General features: G+C 35.1%; 2 protein-coding genes across 9 annotated transcripts; one reads left to right on the top strand and one right to left on the bottom strand.

Annotated features, from left to right (window-relative positions):
• Nucleotides 1–1,759: 1,759 nt before the first annotated feature.
• Nucleotides 1,760–15,247, top strand: LOC136208981 (ABC transporter G family member 22-like). Of its 3 annotated transcripts, XM_066000303.1 has the most exons (11): nucleotides 1,760–1,847; nucleotides 2,452–2,834; nucleotides 10,773–10,849; nucleotides 11,384–11,619; nucleotides 12,560–12,715; nucleotides 12,798–12,981; nucleotides 13,324–13,632; nucleotides 13,717–14,010; nucleotides 14,093–14,377; nucleotides 14,463–14,570; nucleotides 14,664–15,170. In XM_066000303.1, the coding sequence occupies exons 2-11, from the start codon at nucleotides 2,459–2,461 to the stop codon at nucleotides 14,883–14,885; spliced, it is 2,247 nt and encodes a 748-aa protein (XP_065856375.1). In that variant the 5' UTR covers nucleotides 1,760–1,847; nucleotides 2,452–2,458; the 3' UTR covers nucleotides 14,886–15,170. The 3 variants fall into 3 exon arrangements, with proteins under 3 accessions (XP_065856375.1, XP_065856376.1, XP_065856377.1); XM_066000304.1 differs by lacking the exons at nucleotides 1,760–1,847; nucleotides 2,452–2,834 and adding an exon at nucleotides 10,611–10,669; XM_066000305.1 differs by lacking the exons at nucleotides 1,760–1,847; nucleotides 2,452–2,834; nucleotides 10,773–10,849 and adding an exon at nucleotides 11,008–11,145 and having other exon boundaries at nucleotides 14,664–15,247.
• Nucleotides 15,248–15,423: 176 nt separating this feature from the next.
• On the bottom strand, nucleotides 15,424–20,461 carry LOC136208982 (prolycopene isomerase, chloroplastic). Of its 6 annotated transcripts, none has more exons than XR_010677339.1 (14): nucleotides 19,610–20,460; nucleotides 18,721–18,927; nucleotides 18,524–18,623; nucleotides 17,580–17,662; nucleotides 17,409–17,465; nucleotides 17,179–17,331; nucleotides 17,002–17,080; nucleotides 16,754–16,902; nucleotides 16,476–16,610; nucleotides 16,258–16,371; nucleotides 16,061–16,171; nucleotides 15,854–15,930; nucleotides 15,708–15,756; nucleotides 15,424–15,616 (listed from the first exon to the last, which is right to left on the bottom strand). XR_010677339.1 is itself a non-coding variant. In XM_066000307.1 (14 exons), the coding sequence occupies exons 1-13, from the start codon at nucleotides 20,111–20,113 to the stop codon at nucleotides 15,743–15,745; spliced, it is 1,815 nt and encodes a 604-aa protein (XP_065856379.1). In that variant the 5' UTR covers nucleotides 20,114–20,460; the 3' UTR covers nucleotides 15,424–15,616; nucleotides 15,708–15,742. The 6 variants fall into 6 exon arrangements, 5 of the variants coding, with proteins under 5 accessions (XP_065856379.1, XP_065856380.1, XP_065856378.1 ...); XM_066000307.1 differs by having other exon boundaries at nucleotides 15,854–15,962; XM_066000308.1 differs by lacking the exon at nucleotides 15,708–15,756.
• Between the last annotated feature and the right edge of the window lie 5,490 nt (nucleotides 20,462–25,951).

Genomic DNA, 25,951 nt, shown 5'->3' with positions numbered 1-25,951 from the left:
AAAATCCGTTCGGTACTTAATAACCCTTCTAATTTTATTTTACTAAAGCATGTTTACAGTGTTATTTCAATATTTTAAAATGGCTGGGTTAGTTAAAGGTATGTTTTCAAACCCTTTAAATCTTTTTTTTTGTTTTTATTTATCTATTTGATAGTCCACTTTTATCTTTTTAACCCTTTTAAACTAATCTTTTTCCAAAATAATTTTTTTAACTTTTTTTTAAAATGTAATTAAATTCTACTTTATGAAAATTATAAATAATTCATAATTAAAAATAAAAAGATAAAAGTGATATAAAAAAGGGCGGCCCGGTCGCACTACGCATCCTCGCTGAGCGAGGGTTCGGGGAGGGGTCCCACCACAAGGGTGTACTGGGGGCAAGCCTTCCCCTACCAATTTATTTGGCAAGAGGCCGCTCATAAGACTCGAACCCGTGACCTCTTGGTCACACGACAACAACGTTTACCGTTGCGCCAAGGCTCGCCCTCAAAAAGATAAAAGTGATATACTTTTTAAAAATTAATATTGAATTTATAAAACATTAAGTATATTTACTTCTTTGTGGTGAAGCTCTTACCCTGTTGGTTGAGAGCTTATCTATGACCCTAGAGGTCATGGGTTTGAATCACATGGGGCGGGGTGGGTTATGGGTTTTTCTTTGTCTTTAGGGGCAGAACTAGGGGGTTGGGGTGGGCTCGAGCCTCGGCAGGCCACCGGAGAATTGAGAAAAAAAAATTTAGTAATGGTGTCTGATAATATTTTGGAGAGAATTATATTGACTCTATATAGTATTATTGAGAGGTTCTATGTTCAACTCTTTTTTCCTCATTTTCTTTTTAAAAATGATAACATTTTTACAGTTTAACGCGTTGGAGGCTAAAAAATTTTTGCTATGGACTTTGAAAATTTACCGTCAACTGCACAGTTAAAATTAGCCCCCAAATTATTGTGTTAAAAATTATTGAATTTTACATGATATAATATTTTTAACGTTATAAAAATTTATTATTAAATATTTAAGCACTGGCTTAGTTTGGGTTCTGGTTCCGCCACTGATTCAGCGCACCAAAACAATGAAAAATTAGGGGTCATAATTTAAGAAATTACCGTGGAACATATAGAAAATCAAATATGCCTACGCTTTTCCCTTTGGCACTTTTAATTTTTTTTAGTCACCATAAAACGAAGCAATTTTATCAATCTAGAGGCTAAATTTTTTTATCCAACCCTAATGGGCTAAACTTTGAAAAATTACTACAGACTGCAAAATTAAAATTAGCCTCCCAAATATGAAATTTTGGTTCCACCTCTGGAAGAGGCTGATATCTTGGCTTATCAAGTTCAAAATTCTATTTTTCTTAAGAAAAAAATTCAATTCTCTATGCAATTTTTTTAATACACAATCTGTAAATTCGACTACAAACTCTCATCGTTCTAGAGATTTATAATTTGTCTTAGGATCTGTTTGTTTCAGCTCAGTTTTGTTGTTTGATGTGCTGTTACAGATAGATAGCACATATTAGTTGATTTTTTTTTTCTAAAAAGCAATTGTTTCGAATTTTTACCAAACACTTTTTGTCTCATGTTTAAACTTAAATGGTAAAAAACAGTTTCGAAAAATGGAAACAAACAGACAGTTAGACTTGAGAATGAATAGGCCTAAAAAAAAGTTTATATATATAAATATAAAAAAAAGTTAAAGGGTATTTTGGGAAAGTGGTTGGTTTCATCTCTTAATTGCACCTTATAAGAAGTGCATGTACCATTTGGGGTATGCAGCAAATCATCCAATTTCTCTTGTCTCTCCTTAATTTCACTGTGAGGATCAGAATCAAAACATTATTCAGGTATCATTCATCTAATCGTATAATACATGGTCTCTTTTTTTTTTCCATATGATCCATATTTGCTAATTAATGAGAAAACAAACCACTTTTCCATCTCTCTCTTATCTTCCTACATACCTAGCTCATCAAGTTTTCCAAATTGTTTTTTTTTTTTTCTTTATTTTACAGAACTGACCTTGATATGATTATTTTAAATTCCTCAAATCCATGTGTGTTGTTTTTCGCAAAGATAATAATTCGAAACCTTCCAGACTTTAAAGGTAGAGATTTCTGATAGTAATTCCAGACATTTAGAATGATAATTTTTTTTTTTTTTCCAATTGTCTTGCAACATTATAATATATTGCTTCAAGAAAAGGCTTGGCAACTTACAAACCAGTCATTTCGTATCTCTCCATACTTTGTAAAAAAGCAGCCACACTTTTCCTCTTTTAGCTTACACACACGTCTTCGATTTTTAAGGAAAAAGTAAAATTATATATATGTGTTCTTTGGAAAAAATTTCTTCTCTTCTCCTCTCGTGTCTTCTTCTCTATTCATTCATATTTTTAGAAAACTCTTATATATCTTTTTGAGTTCTTAATTAATTATTAAATATATTTAGGTGAATAATGGAGAAAACAAGCATTACAAGCTTAGTGAGAACGAAATCGGACCAACTGGTGGAGACGGTAGCAGCAGCGTTCAAATCACCTCCGTCAGGAGAAGCCGGAAGAGGAATGACCTCGGAAAACTCCGGCGGAATGCTGTCTAGAAAGTCGAGCCGACGGCAGTCACCAGGGCGGAGTAGCAATGCAGGTGGCAGAAACACACACATCCGAAAGTCAAGGAGTGCACAGATGAAGTTTGACTTTGATGACGTCAGCAGTGGAGCGGCTTTAAGCCGAGCGTCAAGTGCCAGCTTAGGCTTATCCTTTTCCTTCTCTGGCTTCAACATGCCGCCGGATGAGATAGCCGACTCTAAGCCGTTTAGCGATGATGATACACGTAAGTATTAAAGTTTTTACCTTTCACGCATTTCTCATGCAATGATTAAATCCGTTAATAGCTTTTGTGGTCCACTGAATTAGCTAGTATGTTGCGGTGTCCACTAGCTAGTATATAAAGTTTTTTTTAATGAATAATTATAATTGGGATAAGACCCAAAATGGTCTACAAACCAATATATAAAATAACATCATTTCAGTTTTAATATTTATAAAAAAAGTAACAATTTAATCTCGATTAATGAAATTTAATGTCTTAACGTTTGTAAAATAGTATTAATTTAGTTCAAGTTTCGTTGCTCAAAATTAAATTGGTATCATTTCACAAACGTTAAAATTGAAATGGTGTTATTTTATACTTACGGCTAAATTAACTTTTTCCAAACCTTAAAATCATCTTAGTACTTTATCAATAAACAATTTGAAAAAAAAAATCTTTATAATCGTTCCTACATTAATTAAATATTTTCTAAATGATCACTCTTCTAATTAATTTCTAGCATATTAAGAGTATTTCTAATAGAGGATGTTACAAAAAATTATCAAAACTTAACATATTAAAATATAATATTTTATTATCTCTTTTGGCAACTTTTATTAAAAAATAATCTATTAATAAGCTATTTTAAAAGTTAAAAAAAAACACTATGACCCCATAAGTCATACTTTTTTATAGATGATTTATTTTGATTATAAATATTACCATAAAAATGCACTAATAATAAGTAACTAAATCACTTTTTTATATTAAAAAAAATTATATGTTTATAGTGGGGACTCTTATAATATATGTATGTTTATATTACACATGACATAATATATATGAAATGTCCTCCATTTGATACGAAAAACCGAATACTTCTAATAATTTTGCCCTTTGAGAATTATCAAAACCATTACTACATCAACAAATACCATCTATTAAAAATACTCTAACTATCTGTTTTGTTTGATAACCAAATTAACTACTTAAAATTTATATATTAAGTTTAGTTTGTTTAATAACACTATAGGGGTTTTTTAGAAAATAACATATAAGTCTACTATAATAATAATAAAAAGTAGTCTAAAAAAATAACACTATAGATCAAATATTTAACTTAAACATTATCGATTTATATTTTTAATATTTACTTTTATTTATCTAATAACTATATCAACTTAGGAAAAAAAATATAAAATAATATTTTATGATCAATTTGCAAAAACAATTTACGTGGTTAAAAGATTGCTAATAGAGTCTATGCTTTTTTTGGTTTACAGAAAGTCAATCAAACGAGAAAACAAAGAAAAAGTAGAAAAAAAACTAAAGAACAAAAAGAAAAACATCAGCAAATAACACTCAGGCTACATTAAGTAGCAGATTTCCTGTAAATAACTAATCCAATAAATATGTGTTTTTCACGGTTTGCAAACTCAGTCATTCCTTTAAAAATTGTTGTTGTGACTACTCACTCTAAAAGTGAGCGATTTTGAGCAATTAAAAAAGACTGATTTTACAGTTTCAAAAAGAAAAGACTGATGTTACAAATTATGCAAAATCCAATCTCTAACTTTACAAATTAAAGCCATAAGCATTTTTTGACCGATATATTTACTCACATATCATTTAACTGTAAAATTCATAAACTACAAACCATGTTTACAAATTTTTAATGGACTGATATTCAATACTTGCCGACATCTAAAAAAGAGGTGCATAGATATAAACATACATTCCCCCTTCCTTAATTTATCAATTATTTAAAATTTTAAGCCTGATTAAAATTCTTTCTATGTATATTTAAGAAGTTTTGGACATAATTTTTCCTAATTATAAAATTTATACGATTTAGATAGGGTTAATTCATTTAAGATGTTTTGGTCAATTCGCTAATTCATTTATAAAAATTATATATATACTAGTTTTTGGTCCGTGCGATGCATGGATTCATGTTGAGTATATAAATATAAATTTTTTATTATAATTTAATAATTAAAATTAATGACATAAATATGTTATCTAAATTAAATTTTATTATTTTATTTTGCATTTTTTAAATATTATAATATATTAAATTAGCTTGATTAATGCATAAACGAGGTAGTTTTAATTATCAAGTTGGATCAATTTCAGATAATTATAAAAAACATATATGTTGTTCTTTATTCTGCATTATCAATATACGATTGAATAGGTTATGAGTTCGAATCACATGGATTGGGATGATCCTTTTTCTTTGTTATTTAATGTAAGAGCATTTGACGCATATATATATATAAAGTAGTGTTTGAGACACTTTAGATACTTTCAACTACTGTTACATAATGATTATTTTTATTCCTATGAGCCTTGTTAACCATACTCATCGTCTGAAACCAATAACTATAAAAGGAAAATCACATAAAATGAAGGCATGATCGTTATAGATCAAGTAACTTGAGTAAAAAAACCAAAAAGAATGTGAGGAGTAAAAATCATAACAAAGTAGAAAATTAATAAAAACTATAATAAAACACAAAAATAATTATGAGCAGTCATTTAAAGAATAAACAGTAACAAAATATATTTTCAAATGTTTTTGAAAATATATAAACTTGAGATTAATAATTATAGAGTCTTTGAATGATGACAAATTCCTTGAATAATATTTTAGTTTTCATTGAATTCAAATTTCAATTGTTTGAGATTTGAGTTAATTAGAAATAATATAAAGAAATTTTTAACTTTACATCTATCATATGTAATCATTAATAAATATGACTCCTAAGAACGAATAAAATTGTAATCTAAATTTTAAAGACATCATCTTTAACATCCTTGGAATAAAATGATCATTTAGTCAAAGTAGATAGTTTTAATTCCAGTAACTAAATCAAAAAATCTTTTGTAATTCTATAAATTGAAATTGCAACTAAGGCACAAAAAAAAATTTAAAGTTGTCATAGAACATACCTGTCTAAATTTGTCTCATGCTAAGAGTTAAAAGACAATTTGAATCAACTTCAATTCAACATCAGTCTTTATAATCATAATAACTTCCAGCAAACTCTAAAGTTATATTGGAATATCTTTGTGCAAAGTCTATCATTGATAAGATGCATAAAAAAAGTCAAGCTCAAAATATCAAAATCAGAAAGAATTGACAGATATAATATGGAAAAAACACCTATAAATAATCAACATAATTAAGAGTCTCCTCAAAACATCCAAAACTGTAGAACAAAAGCAAAAAAAAAACATAGCTAATATTTAAACTCCTAGCCAAAAATGTCACCTCCACGCAATCCATGATGCTCACAAGTTGAATCGATAACAATTAAATACCAATTGAATCTAAGAGTAAATAATATAAAGTTGTAACAAAGTACAAAAAGAGTCAATGCTTATTATTAACTTTATGATATCAAGAGAAATCTTCAACTATTGTCATCAAAAGAATTCCTGCTTCAACGATCAACACAAGTATATAATATAGATAAGAGCTTTGAGATCCTCTAAATATATAAACATAGATAAGTTTTTGCCTTCCATAGTCCACTTTTCATTCGGATAAATCAGTGAACTCCTAAATGAAAAAAAAATATTCTAATTTGTATGTAAATCTAAAACGGGTTTAAATATTGACACATTTGTCGTCAATTAAGACCCCAATTCACAAAAATAAAGAAAGATAAAATCAAAATTCACCTAAATAACACAATCATTCACTAAGAAAAATATTAACATAATGAATAGAAGGAAAATGTATGGGTAAAAACAAATACAAAAAAAATTGTGAAAAGGGAAGCGAAAGGATAGATATAGAAAGAAAGTGGATGGGAAGAATCTAAATGATTTTAGTTGAATACAATTGGAGAGATTTTAGGAAATCTTACATATAATAATTATAAAATATTTTTTATATATATATATAAATATAATAATATAATAAAAATTAATATATTATATTATATTATCTTATATGTATATTACATTTTTTATCAATAAAAAAAGAGTGATGTATCGTTACTATTTTTTATAATATATATAGATTATGTTGAGATGTTTTGTTGAATTCATTTTTCATAGAGATGTAATACCTAATTATAAAAAAAATTACCCATCTAGTCCATAAGGTTTTGTGTATAAAACGGAATTTAAGTTAAAAAAGTTTAATGTCTTAAATCATATCATGAAAACAAGTAGAGAACTCAATTAAACCAAAATATCTGAAAATAATACACAATTTATGAATAACCATATAATAACGTTCAAAAGTAAATTATAATAAAATAAAAAATACCCATAATGTTGACAGTCATGAGCAATTTTACCCCTAACATCTAAATGGTGCAATTTTACCCCTAACGTTGGCAGCTAAGAACAAATTAATCCCTAATGTTGGCAAGTTGGATCAATTTCAGAAATTATTATAAAAGACAAATATTTTGTTCCTTATTCTGCAACAGTTGCATACCAATTGGTTCAAAAAAAACATATTCGCGGTTTTGTTGATTTAATACAAGAATTTTAAATTCATATTTTTAAATTTGACAAAATATTTGTATTTTTTTTGTCCAAGTCGTACAAAATACAATATATTTTTTTTTTTACTTTTTTTTGTTAAAAAAATCCACATTTATTTATATTGTTATGATATGTTACTAATGAGTGATAAAATGACGCAAATGTGAAATGTAGATTTGACATGATTCATGACTAAAGACAATTTAATGAATTATTTCTCAAATTGACCTAACTTACCAATGTTAGAGGTAAATTTGCTCTTTGTTGCAAAAGTTAGAGGTAAAATTATAACAGTTTAGACGTTAGGGGTAAAATTGTTTCTGACTATCAACGTTAAAGGTATTTTTGCACCTTCTTAAAAATCACCTAGGGATCAAAAAACACATAAAGAGACTAATTAAAGAAAATCGGAACGAATTTTCGATTTTAAGGCCTAAACAGTCTGATGGCCTTCATTTTGAACAGTTAAAATATCATTCTAATGTCTGCTAAATAGTACAATTAAAGTTTTCGCTAGTTTTTTTATTTCCGAATTGAACAGTATATATGCATAATGTATCAATTTATGCTATTTAAATTTTTAATTGTGTCATTCAGCAAACATCGGGACTAAAGTATGGACTAAAATTTTATACTTGGAAGTTAAATTCAATTTCTACAAACACATTGAGACTATTTTAATATTTTATCACTATAAATTGTAAGCTCTGCTAAAAAAAAAACAAGGCCATCTTAACTGTCTTGGTACCGTTTAGTCGTTCGAAATCAAGAATTCATCCTGATTTTCTTTGGTTAGTCCCTCCAGACAATTTTTTACTCCTAAACAAGTTTTAGCCATCTAAGTTTCATCTAGGCTGCCTAGACCGTCTAGACGTCGCCTAAGGAACGATGAGCAAAAGTGTTTTTTATTGTGATTTATTTATTTTTTATAATTCACTTTTGAATTGTTTTAATGATATTATTGTTGAAATATTAATATTTGTATTTTTTTTATAAATATATATTATAAATATAGGTATTTTTCTATATTGAATAATTTTATATTATTATTTTTAAATTGTATAGTACATATTTTAATTGAATTTATATAATAATTTGTTGATTAACAAATAAAAAACATAAAAATACAAATCCGATTAATACTCGAGGACTCTGTCCGTCCAACTAGCGCCTAGCAATTTTTACAACCTTGTGTTTTAAAGGTGAATTAAAAAAAAAATTAATGTGTTTTTACCAATGTTATCAGACTCGGACCGGACCGGCCGGTCGGACCGGTCTAACCAGAAACCGGATAGAATCCTGGTCCGAGTCATGCTGGGTTTTTCAATCCTCAACAACCCGTTAAAAACCAGAATTGATCAGTGACCCGGTGGTCTAACCGGAAACCGGAATGACTCCGGTTTTTTGAGAAAAAAAAATTTGAATGATAAAATTTCATTTAACTTTAACAGGCACTCTATCCAAAGGGTAATTTTAGATCATGGGCCTTATTCAACTTCCCTCTAACCCATGCTTGTATTTATAGCAGCTTCTTTTCCCATCTTCTCCTCACAATTTCGACGTGGGATCTCCTCAATTAGTTTGCGTTTCTTTGCCTAGCTGAAGACTTTTTTTTTTCTTTCTTTTTTTCCATTTTCAATTGACAAGGAAAAGAAACAGTTAAACATTAAATATATTTTTTTTAAGTAGAAGCCAAAAACTAAAAGCAGCAATGGTTGTAAAATATTTTCAAATATTTAGTTTTTGAGTTATACTAAAATGCATTAATATTTTTAAATTTTACCAAAAAAAAAAAATACATTAATAATTTCTACATTTTTAAAAATAGGATTTTTGTAATGTATAATTTAATTGGTTTATATTTTTTATTTGGTAATATTTTTTTTAGATATCAATTCTATTTTTATGAATTAACTATATATATATATATAACTTAATAAAATAAATAAATTAATTATATATGATTAATATATATTATTTATTTATTACATTATCCGGTCCGACCAATCCGAGTCATTTGGTTGAACCAAGCGACCCGTGACCCAATTACAAATCCGGTTTTATATCCGGTCCGGTTCTGATAACATTGGTTTTCACTTTTTGTCAAACTAGTACCTGCAAAAGAAATTGTCCAAATGGGAAACTGAGGTTTTCGTTTTGCTAAAAACAATGATCATTTAATTGGACACTATAAAAATAGAAAATTCTAAAAATTAAAGTCATTTAGTATCACTTGTACTATGGGCCTAAATTTTTTATTTTCCAAAGTCATCATTTTTGAAGTTTTCTCTCCTCAAACATTCATTTTTCTCTCTTCTCACTAAACGTCCAAATGACCTCAAAATTAAAAAGATGGAGAATTAGTATCATGAAGTCTTTGAATTTACTACAGAAAAAAACCCTAGTTAACTCTTTATCGCAAATAAAAACCCCAATAACAGTTTGGGAAAAAAAAAAAATTGTTCAGGTTGAGTTGATAAAAAGTGATTTTACCTAAAAAAAATCTTGAAGTTATTTGAATCCCTTATTTCTAATTTATAATTAAGAAAAGTGAATATAATTTTGCCAGCTGTGACAGAGCAAATAATGCAAGTTGAAGCCAGTAAGACGTGGGTCCGACTCCCATCCAAACCAATCTAGAAATTTTTTGCCTTTTTCCTATCCAATTTCTTTTTCAATCAACACTCGTCTCTCGTTTTTGTTTTTATTATTTTTAAAAAGAAAGCTCCCATTTTCCTCAGTGGTGTCTCATTCCACATTTTATCGCCACTGACCTTAAATTAAGGAAATTATTTGATTTGTCAATCGTAAAATAATATATTTTAATTTATATAATAAAGTCAATAGATTGGCATAACTATTGGAATAATTCGGTAGCCTATATCAATTTCAATTTTTAACTGAAGGGAAGAAAAATAAGTAGTGTGAAATTTAGTGGGAGTAGTTTGACAAATTTGATCATTGGATGTAAAATAATAGACATATTGGTCCTCCCAGCTTTGACTTATTGTCTACTGATGCGAACTTAATTTTATTACCTATTCAATAGTTGTTGACCTAAATAAAATAAAACATGTTTCCTTTTTCCTTTTCCTGTCTTATCTAATAATATTTTTATTATTATTTAAACTAAGACATTGCATTTATCAACATGTTAAAGTAAGTCCATGATATAGACGCTCCAAGCTCAAAGAATGCTCTAATCCGTTGCTTGTTCCTCCCTATAACATTTTACTTAGGGAGTATGTTAGAGATTATGGAGCCTTGTTTATGCAATTTTAACCATTTTGCCTGCTAAAACCTTTATCCTTGACATAAGATATTTGATATCTTATAGCCTCAAACTTGTAAAGATTTCACAAATGACATTGTTTGAGTGAGATTTAAGAATGCAGAAATAAATATATAAACTCTCTACATATTTTTAATACATGTCTATGGCTTTTGCAGCAGAAGATGTAGAAGCTGCTGCTGGAAAACGAAAACCAAAGTTTCAAACAGAACCAACGTTGCCAATTTATCTCAAGGTATATTTATAATACAGCAGATAAACATAAATAGGAAAATCCAAAATTAACATAGCATGAAATGAAGGATATATAATAAGTAATTATGGATCATGTAGAGGTGTAATGTGCATTGTGTGTTGGACAGGCAAGGCAATTAACAAGGGAGAAATATGTAGCCTAGCCTTCAACGGGATTCAATTCAAATAGAACACTATATAGCATGGTGCAGGTTCATTCTTGTACTGAAGGAGTTTCATTATATCTTTCTTGTACAAGACTTGATCTCCAGATCAAGGAACTTGCCTGCCTTTTAGGTATCCAACTTTTTTTTCTTTAAGTTCAATCCATCCAAAATTGATTCATAATATTCACTGTGAATCAAATTGATCGATCTTAGAACCCAAAATTGACCCTTTTCGTCTGTATATAACATTTTGCATTTCATAGGGTATGGACATTTTCAATTTCTGTATGCACAAAGTGTTCTAATTTTGTGATTTTAGTATATGAGGAACATATATGTGTGAGTGTGACAAACAAAACATGGTGCAGTTCACAGATGTGGGTTACAAGGTGATAATAAAGGCAATAAGATCAACGGAAGAGAAGGAAATACTCAACGGAATAAGTGGTTCAGTGAGTCCTGGGGAAGTTCTGGCTCTTATGGGTCCTTCAGGAAGTGGAAAAACAACTCTCCTTAGTTTGCTTGGTGGCAGGTTAACTCAGTCTACGGTTTCTGGTTCTGTCACTTTCAACGACCAACCTTACTCTAAGTTCCTCAAAAGTAGGTATGTTGCCCTACATTCTCCACGCCTTCGCCTTTATTCACTATTCATCTCTTAACAAAACTCGAACTCTCATCTAACATAAGAAAAAAAATACTCTTACCACCAGAACACACAGTAATTAAGTTATAGAATAAAGTTTTTGGGAAGTGCATATATACTCTTGTAAGGTAACAAATGATAAAAAAAAAAATTCTCAAAGTTTCCAACAGTGGAGAATGAGCCCAGAGAGTGACAGAACCAACCTTTGACTATTGGAGATGCAAAAGATAATCTTAATTTTTTTTTTTTTTTTTGGTATCTATAGAGGCCAAAATAACGCAGAGTTTTGGCCTGAACTGGAACGATAAAAAAGAATCCCAAGCTCTTCATCTGTTGGGGGTGCAATCAAATGAAGGGGATGACAGAAGTAGGACAAGGGTGATTTCCAATGGAGTGCCCAACAACCATATGTCCCTTTGCCTCTCACTCTTAGCCCAAGTAAGGGTCCCGTTTTATGAGTCGTCACTTAGACCCAAAATTGCTCCGGGTTGGAAATGTTGAAGGCAAAGTTAAATCTACACTTCTCCAAAAATGTTAGAGCAAATTTGAAACTTTATCCCTTAAATTAGAGAATCGACTTGTTTAGGCCTAAGCTTAATAAGATTAATAATTTGACCAATAAACATTATCTAAATAATTGTGGTCATATTTAGAAATAAATCCAAATCTAGTTAAAAAGAATAATTGAATTTGATGGAGCTAAGCTAGATTATATAGAAGAAAAAAGATATGATGAGAGGGAAATTGCTTTGCATGCAGGCCAAGCAAATTCCGAAGCTAACATCAGGCCTAGCAATCACAAATACAAATGTGTGACATGAAATAAATATAATGGTACAAGGAATTTTTTTTTTTTTTTCCTGATAGAAAGCAGCTGATGTTTAAGCTAATTAAAATGCAGGATAGGATTTGTGACTCAAGATGATGTTTTGTTTCCTCACCTTACAGTGAAAGAAACATTAACATATGCAGCCCGTCTCCGGTTACCGAAGACATTGACAAAAGAACAGAAGGAAAAGAGAGCCATTGATGTCATCTATGAGCTTGGATTAGAAAGGTATTCATATTATCATCAACAACACATAATATCGATTTTTTTACCTCATTGTGATTTCGAACCTCGAACCTGATCTTCACAGGTGCCAAGATACTATGATTGGAGGCTCTTTCGTCCGCGGGGTATCGGGTGGGGAAAGGAAACGAGTGAGCATTGGAAATGAGATTATAATCAATCCTTCTCTTTTGTTTCTTGATGAACCAACCTCCGGCTTGGATTCCACAACAGCTTTAAGGATTGTTCAGATGCTACAAGACATAGCAGAGGTATGCATAATTAAGTTTCTTTTTCCCATCACAACAATCAGGGACAGAGAGACAGGGGTCAGGGACGGTCCGTTGACCCCCAACTCCGAAAATAAATAAATAAATAGAATTATTGACGGAAATTTGTCTAAACATATAATATCCGTCGGTAATTTCATTCTATTCAGAATCTGCCAGGGATTTGAAATCACCAACAGATTCTGCGAGGAACTTTGCTGATGCTTAGTCCCACAAAAATCTGTAATTTTTTTTTTATCAAATCTTTGTCCATTACCCTTCAAGTATTTGGCTCTGGCTCCGCTACTGATGGCAATCAGTTAACTTGTCTTGATTCAATTGCAGGCTGGGAAAACAGTTGTAACAACAATTCACCAGCCATCAAGTAGAGTATTTCACAAGTTTGACAAGTTAATCCTTCTTGGAAAAGGGCACCTGTTGTATTTCGGAAAAGCGTCAGAAGCCATGGCGTACTTTGCATCGATAGGTTGCAACCCTCTTATCACCATGAATCCAGCAGAATTCTTATTAGACCTTGCAAATGGAAACATAAATGATGTTTCTGTGCCATCCGAACTGGAGGATAGAGTCCAAATGGGGAATTCAGACACCGAAACACGAAACGGAAAACCATCTCCTGCTGTTGTGCATGAAGTAAATACTAAATAAGCCGAAATGGTATATCAAAAGTTAGCTTGTCATAAAATTAACCTGATATTAGTGTTTGTACATATGCAGTATCTCGTCGAAGCCTATGAGACTCGAGTTGCAGAAATGGAGAAGAAGAAAATAATGGACCCCATACCTCTTGATGAAGAAGTGAAGCTGAAAGTTTCTTCGCCAAAGCGACAATGGGGAGCAAGCTGGTGGGAGCAATACACAATATTGTTCTGCAGAGGTATCAAAGAAAGACGACACGACTATTTCAGCTGGTTGAGAATCACACAAGTTCTTGCAACTGCAGTTATATTGGGATTACTGTGGTGGCGATCAGACAGTCGAAGCCCCGAAGGCCTGCAAATGCAAGATCAGGTAAGAAAAACGGTGTGAATCTTTCGATTCATGAAAAAGAAACTGCACATTTGAGGAGCTTTTTTAACCTGTTGTATTGCAGGCAGGGCTGCTTTTCTTTATCGGAGTTTTTTGGGGATTCTTTCCTGTCTTCACAGCCATCTTTACATTTCCTCAAGAAAGAGCTATGCTCAATAAAGAACGAGCAGCAGACATGTATCGATTAAGTGCATATTTCTTGGCAAGGACTACAAGCGATCTTCCTCTAGATCTACTTCTGCCAGTACTTTTCCTTGTGGTTGTCTACTTCATGGCTGGTTTGAAAATGAGTGCTGCTCCATTTTTCCTCAGCCTGCTCACTGTTTTCCTCTGCATTGTTGCTGCCCAGGTAATTGCTTTCCAAGAAAATTGTAAGAAAATAAAAGAAAACGTACCACAAACATATATCTTACCAAGGATGGTTGTAATGGCAGGGACTCGGACTCGCTATTGGGGCTACATTGATGGACTTGAAGAAGGCTACAACACTAGCCTCAGTAACTGTGATGACCTTTATGCTGGCCGGAGGTTTCTTCGTCAAGGTGAAAACAAATATACTGATTTTATATATTATGTCTGAAAGCATTATTTGAAGAAACAAATCAAAACTTTAACACATTGTCTTCATTTTGCAGAAAGTTCCGATTTTTATAGCTTGGATCCGTTATATGTCCTTCAACTACCACACTTACAAGCTTCTTCTCAAGGTCCAATACGAGGATATGTTGCCTCCAATGAACGGATTAAGAGTAGGCAATGGTAGGAGAGAAGTTATTGCTCTGGTTTTGATGGTTTTCGGCTACCGTCTATTGGCATATATTTCATTGCGCAAAATGAAGCTCAACTGTGGAGCATAAAGAGCTACAAAATGCAGGGGAATAATCATCAACACAACTATGAATCCCCCATTCCTGACTACTCAAAGAGAGGTCTTGTGCAAGAGCACAGTCTACGTTTCATTAAGGGAAACTCGCCACAGATAAGTAATCCATAAGTCATAACCATCAGACTTTTGCCTCTTAAGACCAATATAATCAACAACAATACCAAAAACTATTTTGGGTTTAGAGGGTAAGCAAATTTTGCTGTCTGTAGAATATCTGGAAATGCCATTATATCATCAGTAGTTCATGTTCACAACCTGGTTCAATGTCATTAATATTCTGCAATAATGTTTGTCAAATTTTACTAACATAAGTCAGAAATATGTATTTAGTAATGAGCTTCTGAAGTTTCAAGATGACGAAAAACATTAAAAAAAAAATTATGGAACTTTTAACTTTTATGAATTTCTTAAATAAATTTGGGTACTGCTATATACACATTGGTGCAGCCTAAGGAACAAGTGATCCGGTAGACGACACAACTGTGGAAATTTGCTAAAAACCAGCAGTCTGCCTTAAATAGCCAGGCTATTTTCATTAAGCTAGAAGTTGTTTACAGGAAAAAAAAAACAAGGGAGTGGGGGGGTCTCATTTGCAAAGCTTTGTTTTTGTCTTTCACCATTAGAGAATTCATGCTAATGTCCTCAGCCAGCCAAGAAGTCTTAGAAGAGCAGCATCCATTACAGGGGACTTCTTCTCCAGTCCTACAAAGAAGAAAATAAACAAAAGGGAAAAGTTCCGATCAATTTTTGTTTTGTTTTTCGTTTTTCCTTTTAAATGGTTGTAGACTTTTACCACCAATGAAATTGGCCAGGAAAGTCGAAGATCATCTAAAGGGATGAACCTAAGGCATTATGACTTAATCAAGATCCAGCATATGATCAGCAAATTATTCCAGTCAAACACAGAATTTAACTTGGAAAGAATGTCCATGGGCTTACCAATGTCAGCAGCTACTCGATGAGCACACATCACTCCCGAAAAGGCAACAGCTATCACTCCTTGTCCTGGAAAACAGCTATCCCCAACACAATAAAGACCATCTATAGCCTGCAAGTTTTATTATCACAGCATATAGCCTTTTTTATGGGGCTTAAAAGCAATACGCATACTACAAGCATCTTACCGAGGCCAGTGTAAATACTTACTGTTGTATTGAATGGCATTCCTAGTAATCCTTTCGGAGTGCTGCGTGGCATTGGTCCATAAGTACCTTTATCACGAGCTAAGTACCGCCTGTGCGTCTTGGGTGACCCAACCTATCATTACAATTGAAATGTTTAAGTAAAAAAACTAGATTTTTATGTCAAAAGTATCAGATATCTAAGCCAAATGTAGCATATACCTCCATAAAAGTAATTGATGATCTAAGCCCCGGAAACAGTTTTTTTTCCAGTCTGCTTATTATCTCATCTGCCAGCATTGCCTTCTTTGCCTCATAGTCCTTAGGAGAGAGTCCCTAAACAATTAATTTCAGAACTTAGAGAGAGAAGAAACAGGAAATATGGCCATTGTGTGGCAACAAGACCCGTCATAGATATAACTTTTCACATTTAAGGCTACCTCCCAGTCTTCTATAGAGGAAGTTGTGAATATGTGAAGAATATGGCGCCCTATAGGAGCTAGTGATGAATCAAGAATAGTCGGAATGCTTAAAAATATACTGCCATAAGGCTCCTCAAGTCTTGCCCAGTCATCCTAACCCACAAAGTCAAGAAAATTCCGATAACATATCAGGTCAATAATTCTTGATAACGTCACCAGTGATTACCACCGTTGCTATAGCATTAGAAGAATCCACATATTAGTAGGGAATGAAGCAAAGCAAAAAAGATAAATACCTCAAGCACAAAATGATGACAATCTGTATCCAGCGGCAGAACTTCAGCTTTAACACCCATGTGAATGGAAAGAAAAGAAGGAGCCTTAACGTAAACTTTTTGGAAATTTTCTTCTTCATCTGGAAGTTTTTCTCCTTTCAACAACTTCCCTATAACACATTGACCAAGTTATAAGAACTTAAAAAAAAAAGAGCACCATGGCAAATTGAATTATAGAAAATGACAAGAAGCTTCTGCATATGACTAACCAAAGGTATCCCATCTAGTAGCATTTGATATTACAGTTTTGGCAAAGAGTTTTCTGCCATCCGACAGCCTCACACCAACCTACAAAGTGAACCCATTACTTAGACGACAACAAAATACCTCTACATCTATAATCACCAAGAAGAGATATCTAGCAAATTTATAAAGATCAAACTCACAGCCTTTCCATTCTCCAGTATGATGTTAGTCACATTTGCCCGGTATAGTATTTCACTCCCCTGATCAAGTAAACCATTCGCCAAGGACTTTGCAATTCCACCAACACCGCCAACAGGATAGTTAATACCTCCAAAATGCCTGTCACAGAGAACCTGAAGCAAGAAGAAAAAAAATATGAGAAAATGAAAAAGAGAAGTTATTAATGTCAACATTTATTTAAACAGCTTACCATGCTTGCGTTAATCATTGGTGTCTGCAAGGCATTGACGGTACTAACTATAAAACACTGCAGACCAATAGAAGATACAAATTTCATTACTCTATTGCAGGACAGATCCTTTGCAGAACCACAAAACTATGGAATAAAATCCCAGTATTATAACAGAATTGAATAAAGCACCTCTGCATCAATGAAAGATAGTAACTCGGGATCCTTTATGTACTTCCGAGCTATGTCCCCAGCATTTTGAGGTAGGTAATAAGCTGCAGAAACATATCCACTTTCATAATTGAAATTTTTAGATACACTTAGCACAAATGCTACCTGATCTCAATAATTACCAAATGAGAGAATGAGAGAGATGGCAATCAGAGTGTGACCCGTCTCTAAATTTTACCTATGGGGTCGACAATAATGTAAAGAGAAGAAAGCAATTTACCTCATGCATTCTCTCAACAATAGAGGTTTTTAGGGAACCAAAAAGAACTTAAGGATGGTAAAGATGATAAAAAGAGGTCAGTGAAATCAGATATTGCAGTCATCAAGTTTAATATCTGATCTCAATAAATGGGAGAAAGAGAGAGATGAGAATCAGAGTCCCGAAGCTTTCATGCTCTATACTCTTAGCTGACATCAGATGAAAGCTTCACAATTTTTCTGGAGACCAACTGTTTGGCCGTTCAGGTGGTTAATCCAGAGAAACATATGCTCCACTGTGACTGTCAGGGATGGATCCAGGAGGGGGCAGGGGGGTTTGAACACCCACGGGTCGCCAGGAAACTCTATGGAAGCTGTTTATACGGAGCTTTAATTTTTTTTTTAATAAAAGCATCCAAAAAATATCAATTGAGCACCCATAGATCACCAGAGAGCAGTGAATCCTGGATCCGTCACCAGTGACTGTAGCAATCATGATTTAAATCATGAGGCAGTCAAGAAATATCACTGTTCCAGTAGTATTAGCAATTGGTTTTTCATATAAATATATCTTTTTTATTACCATCAAAATGAATATCCTAATAGTGAGATTGTCCAAAGCAATAAAACAGGAATTTCTTCTCACCAAAATTTATCACTTAAATTGATTGATTAATTCAAAAGGAGAGGAACAAAGAAACTAATACCCAGTGTCAAGCATTCAAGAGGCTTCTGAAAGAACTGCCCAAAAAGATAAAGTGGCTCCTCGAGTGACTTCAATTCCAATGAGTTCAAGGCATTGAATATCTACCCAAGAATACATATAAGTCAATGTAAGATACAGATTGCAAATAAAGAGTTTTAAAAACCACAAGAAGTTGCAGTCACCTCAATCAAAACAGACCTTCCAACATTCACCATAGAATTTAAGGATCCCTTCTTTCTCATGGGGAAATTTAGAAGTAAGCTCCGAGATGAAGTCATTGTACTCTCTGTAAATTCGAACTGAAAGATTATTGGGCAGATGAAAATGAACGGTGGTGGGATCAGGAATCACCTCCATCTTACAACCAACTGCAGCCAATGCTTGGGTTATCAGATTTAGATTTCCCTGTCAAATTTGAGACACATACCAACAGTTTTAGACTTTAAAAGGACTACTAGTTCAACAATGTATACACTATTTGGAACTGAAAGTAAGCCTATAGCTGTAGCCCTTCAGAACCTGTTGCTACTATTAGCAACTGAGAACACCTTTTCTGAGTAAATTACATTCATGGCTACTCAACTTCGAAACTAGACATAATATGTCACTCAACTTTGAACTTTACTATCATAAAAGTCTCTTACGAAAGTAAGCGACCTCAAAATGATCTTTGAGTCAATCTCAAAATGGAAAAGTCCAAAAACTAAAGTTGTTTAGAGTCATATTTCACATGTAACCACATTTTTTATTTTTCAAATCAACATCGTCGGAGATTTCTCTCTATACAACCACCTTATTACTCAAACAACACCTAGTACCAAAAGTTCAAAGAATTAAAATTGCTTAGAATATTATTTTCATCAGGTCTACAATGAAGGGTAATAGCAGTTAGAGGTTAAGGGACTTTTACGCTACTAAAAGTCAATATGGAGTGAGTTTTATGTTCGTTTCTGAAGTTTAGTGGACATCATGTTAGCAAGGGCAACATTGAGTAGCCATGGATGTGCTTCACAACAATATTCTCATTACAAATTGAATATATATACCGAGTAGATTCACAGAAAAAAAAAAAAAAAAAAAAACTGACCTTATCACTGAAACCAAACATGACAGAAGACCCAACATCAAAAGTGTAACCATCTCTCTGGTAATATCCAGAGCTGCCGCCAGGAATCACATACTTCTCCAAAACCAAAACCCTAGCTCCCTTCACTGCTAGTTGTGTAGCAGCGACCAATCCACCAATTCCAGAGCCAATAACAATAGCATCAAAATTGCTGCTTTCTCTGCTTAAACCTCCATTTCCCTCTACAGCGACCTCTTTATCCACGCTCAGCACTGACTTTGATCTCAAAAGAAAACCCTTATTCACCTTACGAGACGTTGACTTTACCTTACCCGGAATCTTATTTCCATCCAACGATGCAATTCTGAGCAGATTAAAGCACAGACACTTGGATGTTGTATTGCAAAACCCTGAATTCATACTATTAAGATTGTGAGAATTCAAAAAGGAAGGTGCTTTGGCATGATTGTGGATTCTGGGTCTGAAACTACACAACTGCAAAGTAGAGCTGAATCCTAAACTCATTTCACCAAAGATTGAAATTGACCAATGGGTCTTAAAGCAAATAAGTTAGAGAGGGCTGTTTGAGTGGATGAATATGTGTTAGCGATTCCTTTTGGTTAATTTATGGAAAGTTAGAATTTGGGAGTTTAGTTTTGAATATGGGTTCGAATGAGGCGATGACGGTTGGGTTTTGATTCCATGCCATGATTCTTACAGAATGGAGGGAAGACAAAGACAAAACTGGAACCAAGATGAGTAGTTACAAAACAATAACGGATTTTTTAGCTGCGTTTTCGGATGAATTGAAATGGAAATGGAGTGGAGTGGAAGGTTCTCTTTCGTAGTGGGTTGGGCTGATGATCACTCCCGCCCCCAAAAGGTAATAAATTGCGTGGGCTTGTGAATTATATGGGGACAGTTACACGACTGTCATAAGAAGGTTCAACTTTTAAGAGTGTTTTGTTTTTTAAGATAAGGAAGGCAAAGGCCCAAAAAAAAAGAAAAAAAAAAACACAAAAACACACGGAAAAATTAACTAGTCACTATTCTTAATGTGGAGTGCCCGCAACGGTCTACAAAGAGGATATTTTGGAGGCCTACAGGAGGCACACCACGCTCGTGATGACCCAAAAAAAGAGTACTTGCGAAATTCGTCATCCAGTCAGCTGTTTGATTTCCTTCCCTTAGTGTGTGGGAGAATCGAATTTCCCATGATCGGTCCCGGAGGTCCTGACACTTGTAAATGAGCCACGCGTGTGGGTGATGAACATGTGTTGTGGAATTCATGAAGAATAGTACTGAGGTGGAATCCAACTCCACAACAACCCTGTGAAAACCTTTATCCCACGCAAGAGATAAACCGAAAACAGTCCACATAGCTCAGCAAGAAAGGCGGAGCAGATACCAAGATTAACACAAAAAAACCCCAAGCCAGATGCCGTCAGGGTCCCTGATTAGCCCTCCAACCGCTACACTATCCGGATTGCCTCTACTCGACCCGTTCGTATTGACTTTAACCCACTCTCAGTCCGGAGGCCGCCATTGCACCCATAACGGTCCTCTTCTCGGGCCTTGGATCCTGTCGTCGGGAGCCTGACGGGCTTTATAGGCTTCACAAGCTCTCGAAAGGATGAAGTCGCGTCTCGAATAAGTGACCAAGTAACCCTCAAAAATCCGTTGGTTCCTCCATTTCCAATGCCACCAAAGGCTGATTGTAAAGATGGCCGACCATGGGATAGCGCACAACTGTTCTTGGCTACATATTATCTACAACCATACAGACCAGTTTGCTGAAAAGAAAGCATCATGCAGGTGATGGGGAAGAAGCTGCTGCCAACATACCCGAACTTGGGGGCAATCTCGCAGCATATGAAATAGAGATTCCTTTGAATTACAAACCACACACCTGGGTCGGTCGAGAGATGTCTACGAGCTCTCTCACTGTTACTCAGGATTGCTTTTTTTCATGACTAATCAGGTAAAGGTACGGACCCGTTCCGGCACTTGAATTTTCCAAATCACACTTTCCAACCCCGATGGTTCCTGAGTCAAAAGATGATCTTCCAACCATTTCGCTCCTAATGCAACATTATACAGCCCCGTATTAGTTCGAGTCCAATACCACTCATCGTTCCTATCCCCCTCCACATCCAGAACCAAAGACGCCATTTGTAGCAGAGCCGCAGTTGGAAGAAAATCCGAAAGTATAGTCCAGTTCCAACCAGTCCCCACAGTTCAGAAATCCTAAACACAGAGAGAAGTCCAATTTGACGGAATCGGGTTGGTGGCTTGAGCAAAGAGAGGAGTATTATCGCACCAAGTATCAAACCAAAATGATGTATCACGTCCATTGAAAACAAATCCGACCCATTCCATAGTGCAGGACAGAACTGATGCCAAACACGATGCTCTGCCAAATCTGAGAACTCGAAGGGCGAATCTCGAAAAGGCACAAACCTTGATTGGAATTCCCATACTTATTCATCACGACCTTAACCCACATAGCCTGCTTATCCGTAAGACTTTGCCATCCAAGCTTGGCAACCAACGCAACATTGAAGGTCATGGTGCACCGAATGCCCAGACCACCTGCCATCTTAGGCTGACACACGTTCTTCCAATTTACAAGATGAATTTTCTAATTCTCAACCGTTGAGCCCCATAAGAAATCTCGATTTAATCCATCTAATTTTAAACACACCTGTATAGGAAGAAGCACATGTTGCATAACAAAGGTGGAAATAGTAGAGGATACTGACTTGATAAGAGTAAGTCTGCGAAGGAGAGGCATTTCGCCTTCCAGCCTGCCATCCTGCTCAAAACTCTGTCCACTAGATAGTTAAAATTTTCATGTGTAGGCCTTTTATGGAACAGGGGGACCCCAAGATAGACTCCCAAATCCTCAAAACGATTCACACTTAGAACATCACAGATCCCATGACTGACCGTTTCAGAAACATTAGGAGAGAAGAAGATTTTTGACTTACCAAAGTTGATCTTCTTCCTCGAGCAATCACAAAAAATGTCAATGATTTGTCGAATAGAAGCCACTTGATCAATACTAGCTTCCGCGAACAGAATGATATCATCAGCAAAAAAGACATGAGACAGTTTAGGACCACCCTTCGAAATCTGAACTGGCTTTCAATTCAAGTTCTGGATCGCGTCTTCAATAAGGTGGATCAGTCTCTCCATACACATGACAAATAGGTAGGGCGAAAGTGGATCCCCTTGCCTAAGCCCTCTAGTTGTCTTAAAACCATGTAGTTTTTCTCTATTCCATAAGACTTGCATCGAAGAAGCCGCGACACAGCTCATGCTCAGATTAACCCAGTGAGAATCAAGGCCAAACAGTTGAAGAGTGTCCCAGAGAAATTGCCAGCTAATCCTGTCATACGCTTTCTCGAGATCAAGTTTAATAACCATGCTCCCTTTCCTCCGTTTTTTCTTCTGAAGAGAATGGACGACCTCCTGAACAAGGATTATATTATCCGAGATAGAACGACCCGGGATAAAACTACTCTGCATGGGACCAATCATGCTCCAGATGAAGGGCTTTAGACGACTCACAATACATTTTGTAACCAGCTTGTAGAGAGTATTGCAAAGGCTAATCGGTCTAAACTGATGAAGGTATTAAGGGGAATTAACTTTGGGAATTACCGTAATGAACGTGAAATTAACACCAGGGTCTATAAATCTAGAGTATAGAAAGTCGATCACATACTTGCACAGCTCAGCCCCAATAGTAGACCACTGGCGCTGAAAGAAAAAAGCATGGAAGCCATCAAGCCCCGGGCTTTGAGCGGGCCCATTTGGAACAGAACGGCTTTCACTTCGCACGAGGTAAATGACCGGATTAGACCTTGGATTGCGCTAACCTCCAGCCTCGGGAAAACCTGAGTTGTCAATAACTCGAGCCTCGCAACGTGTGTTTCACAATATAGATTATCAAGAAATTCTCTAACAAGGACCCGAATTTGATCCACATCCTAGCACCAGGATCCCCCAGCATTTCGAATGCCCTCAACTCTATTCCGCCTCCGACGAATAACGATAGTTAGGTGAAAAATTGAGTGTTGCGATCCTCATGCTAAAGCCAGCTAACCCGTGATTTTTGTAGCAAAAAAATTTCCTCATGACTGAAGATTTCATCAAGTTCGGATTGGATCTTCTTCTCGAGGCAGATCAGACCATTAGTCACTCTAGAGGCCAAGGCGAGCTGCGTGCCAGCCAGACGGTGGAGAACTTTCTGCTTTCTGTACTGAATATTACCAAAGTCTGAGGTGTTCCATTCCCGTAATCACGGTTCAAGCAAGGAAAGACTATCAAGAAAATGCAGAAAGGGCTGCCAGTTATCGATCAGAAAATCTTGGAACATCAGGTGATTGATCCAAACAACCTGAAACCGGAATGGACGAGATGATCTAGGCAGAATTGTGCCAAAATGAGACAAACAAATAGGGACATAGTCTGATTTGTTCAGAGGAAGATGCCGAAGAAAGGCTTCTGGAAAGGCCACCCTCCAATTAGTACTGCATAAGGCTCTATCCATCCGACACACTACCCGAGTTCGAGCTGTGATCCCTCTAGACCAAGTGAAAATAGGGCCTCGGAATCCAATGTCAACCAGGCTCATATTAGCTATCCATGTAGCAAAACTCGAACAACGGTTCATAATACTGAGATTACCCCCTTGTTTTTTTCTAGAGATTTGATACAGTTAAAGTCACCAATTATGACCCATGGGTCAGTGAGCTGGGCCTTCATTGAAATTATCTGTTCCATATATTTATCATTTAAAATATAACTGCGGCCTAACATACACAAATGTCATGTAAAAATTGCACCCAGACTGAGGTCCGTTAATCAGAAAAACTTTGGTATGGAGGAATTGAGGATCCAAAGAGAAAACCTCAGCTAGCCAGAAAACCCAAATCCCACCACTGAACCCCTCTGTTTCAACAATTAATAGTTCCAAGATATGACTTTCATAAGGAGAGAAGTAAAAAATAGTGGACAAAAGAATCCAAAAGTTATGCTTGTAGTTTCGTTAATCCCCCTTGGGAACCAATATTAAACCCTGGTGAATGCCGATCAGAAGCAGGACCACTACAATTCTGAGTCTGTCCTTGCAGCCCCCAGAAGAACCAACAAAACTCCCATGTTGTGTTTTGGACACAAATCCTTCCCGGTCAGTCTCGTTTCAATGGGGGATATTCTCATTGGAATTATCTACATGGCTACGTTTGGAATGGTTTGTCAAAACCATATCTGGTGCTCCAGGGCTCGAATGCTCCTCCAAATCATTCTGAAGAGCAGAAAAGACATTTTGAAGATGGACCTCACTTAAAAACTTTCTGAGTAGTTGAACACATCCCTGACCTGGCCGACTATTCTTAGTTTTCAGCCCTGGACTCGGATTAACGACACCACTGACTGGAAACATTGGAGCATTCCCAGAGGTACTAGGTATATTATCTACAGGCTTCTCAAGGGTGGCACCCATGCTAAAGGCGGCAGACTGCTTGGTGCTTCGTGAAGAGTATTTTCATCGAGGAATCATCATCCAGGGTCCGTACTCAACTTCATCATGGTGTGCCTTCTGAGTATCCAGGTTATTAGCTGAAGTTGTGCTACTATTATCAATTGTCATCTCCTGATTTGTCTACAGCTCTGCCAGAGCCCCTACCAAAATCGCTGGGGCCACGCAATTTGCCCGAGAGTGGCCATACCTACCGCACTTCGTGCAAGCAACATGGAGTCCCTCATATTCAATTTGATAGGAACATTCATTAACCTCAAATTCAACAATAAGAGGCTTCAACAAAATCGATCTCAACGCATACTCTAGCGAAGCGACCATGCACAGTCTTAAGGGTGTGCTTATCAATCCTCACTACTTTACCAATGATGTTGGAAATAGTTATGATAAAATCTTCATCTTACATTTGGACAGGTAAATCCCGAAAGCGAACCCATACGAAGGTGGACGCAATAGTTGTAGAAGCAGCCATGAAATCTGGTGACCATTGCCGTACAGTTAGATAGTGTCCCTAGACTATCCACGGGCCATCACAAAACAACACATTCCCTGTCCGACATATCATCAAAACGAACAAGGTGGAAGCCATTACCAACATCCATCATATTCACTCCCCCTTTGAGCTTCCATAATTCTAAAACTCTCTTCTGCAAAGCTATATAACCAACATTCTTGTCTAGCACTTTAACAATCAAATCATCCTTCCACTTTTGGGACCAATCATCGAGCAGTTGGGGAGCAACCACAAACTTAGGCTTAAAAGGATTATCCTGGTTTACAGACACCAAAATTGCAGCCTGGAGTTCACGCGGGGT

This window comes from Euphorbia lathyris, chromosome 10 (genome assembly GCF_963576675.1).
Source record: "Euphorbia lathyris chromosome 10, ddEupLath1.1, whole genome shotgun sequence".
Classification (NCBI taxonomy): domain Eukaryota; kingdom Viridiplantae; phylum Streptophyta; class Magnoliopsida; order Malpighiales; family Euphorbiaceae; genus Euphorbia; species Euphorbia lathyris.
Note: the sequence above shows the minus strand (reverse complement) of the source record. Positions and strands in the feature narration are given on the sequence as shown.

Coding starts and splice junctions, on each gene's coding strand:
- LOC136208981 (XM_066000303.1), top strand. CDS start 2,459: ATGGAGAAAACAAGCATTACAAGCTTAGTGAGAACGAAATCGGACCAA. Junction 11,620..12,559: donor TCTAAGTTCCTCAAAAGTAG/GTATGTTGCCCT, acceptor ATTAAAATGCAG/GATAGGATTTGTGACTCAAG. Junction 12,716..12,797: donor TATGAGCTTGGATTAGAAAG/GTATTCATATTA, acceptor TGATCTTCACAG/GTGCCAAGATACTATGATTG.
- LOC136208982 (XM_066000306.1), bottom strand. CDS start 20,113: ATGAGTTTAGGATTCAGCTCTACTTTGCAGTTGTGTAGTTTCAGACCC. Junction 17,332..17,408: donor CAATGATTAACGCAAGCATG/GTAAGCTGTTTA, acceptor TTCTTGCTTCAG/GTTCTCTGTGACAGGCATTT. Junction 15,963..16,060: donor GAATGCCATTCAATACAACA/GTAAGTATTTAC, acceptor TAAAACTTGCAG/GCTATAGATGGTCTTTATTG.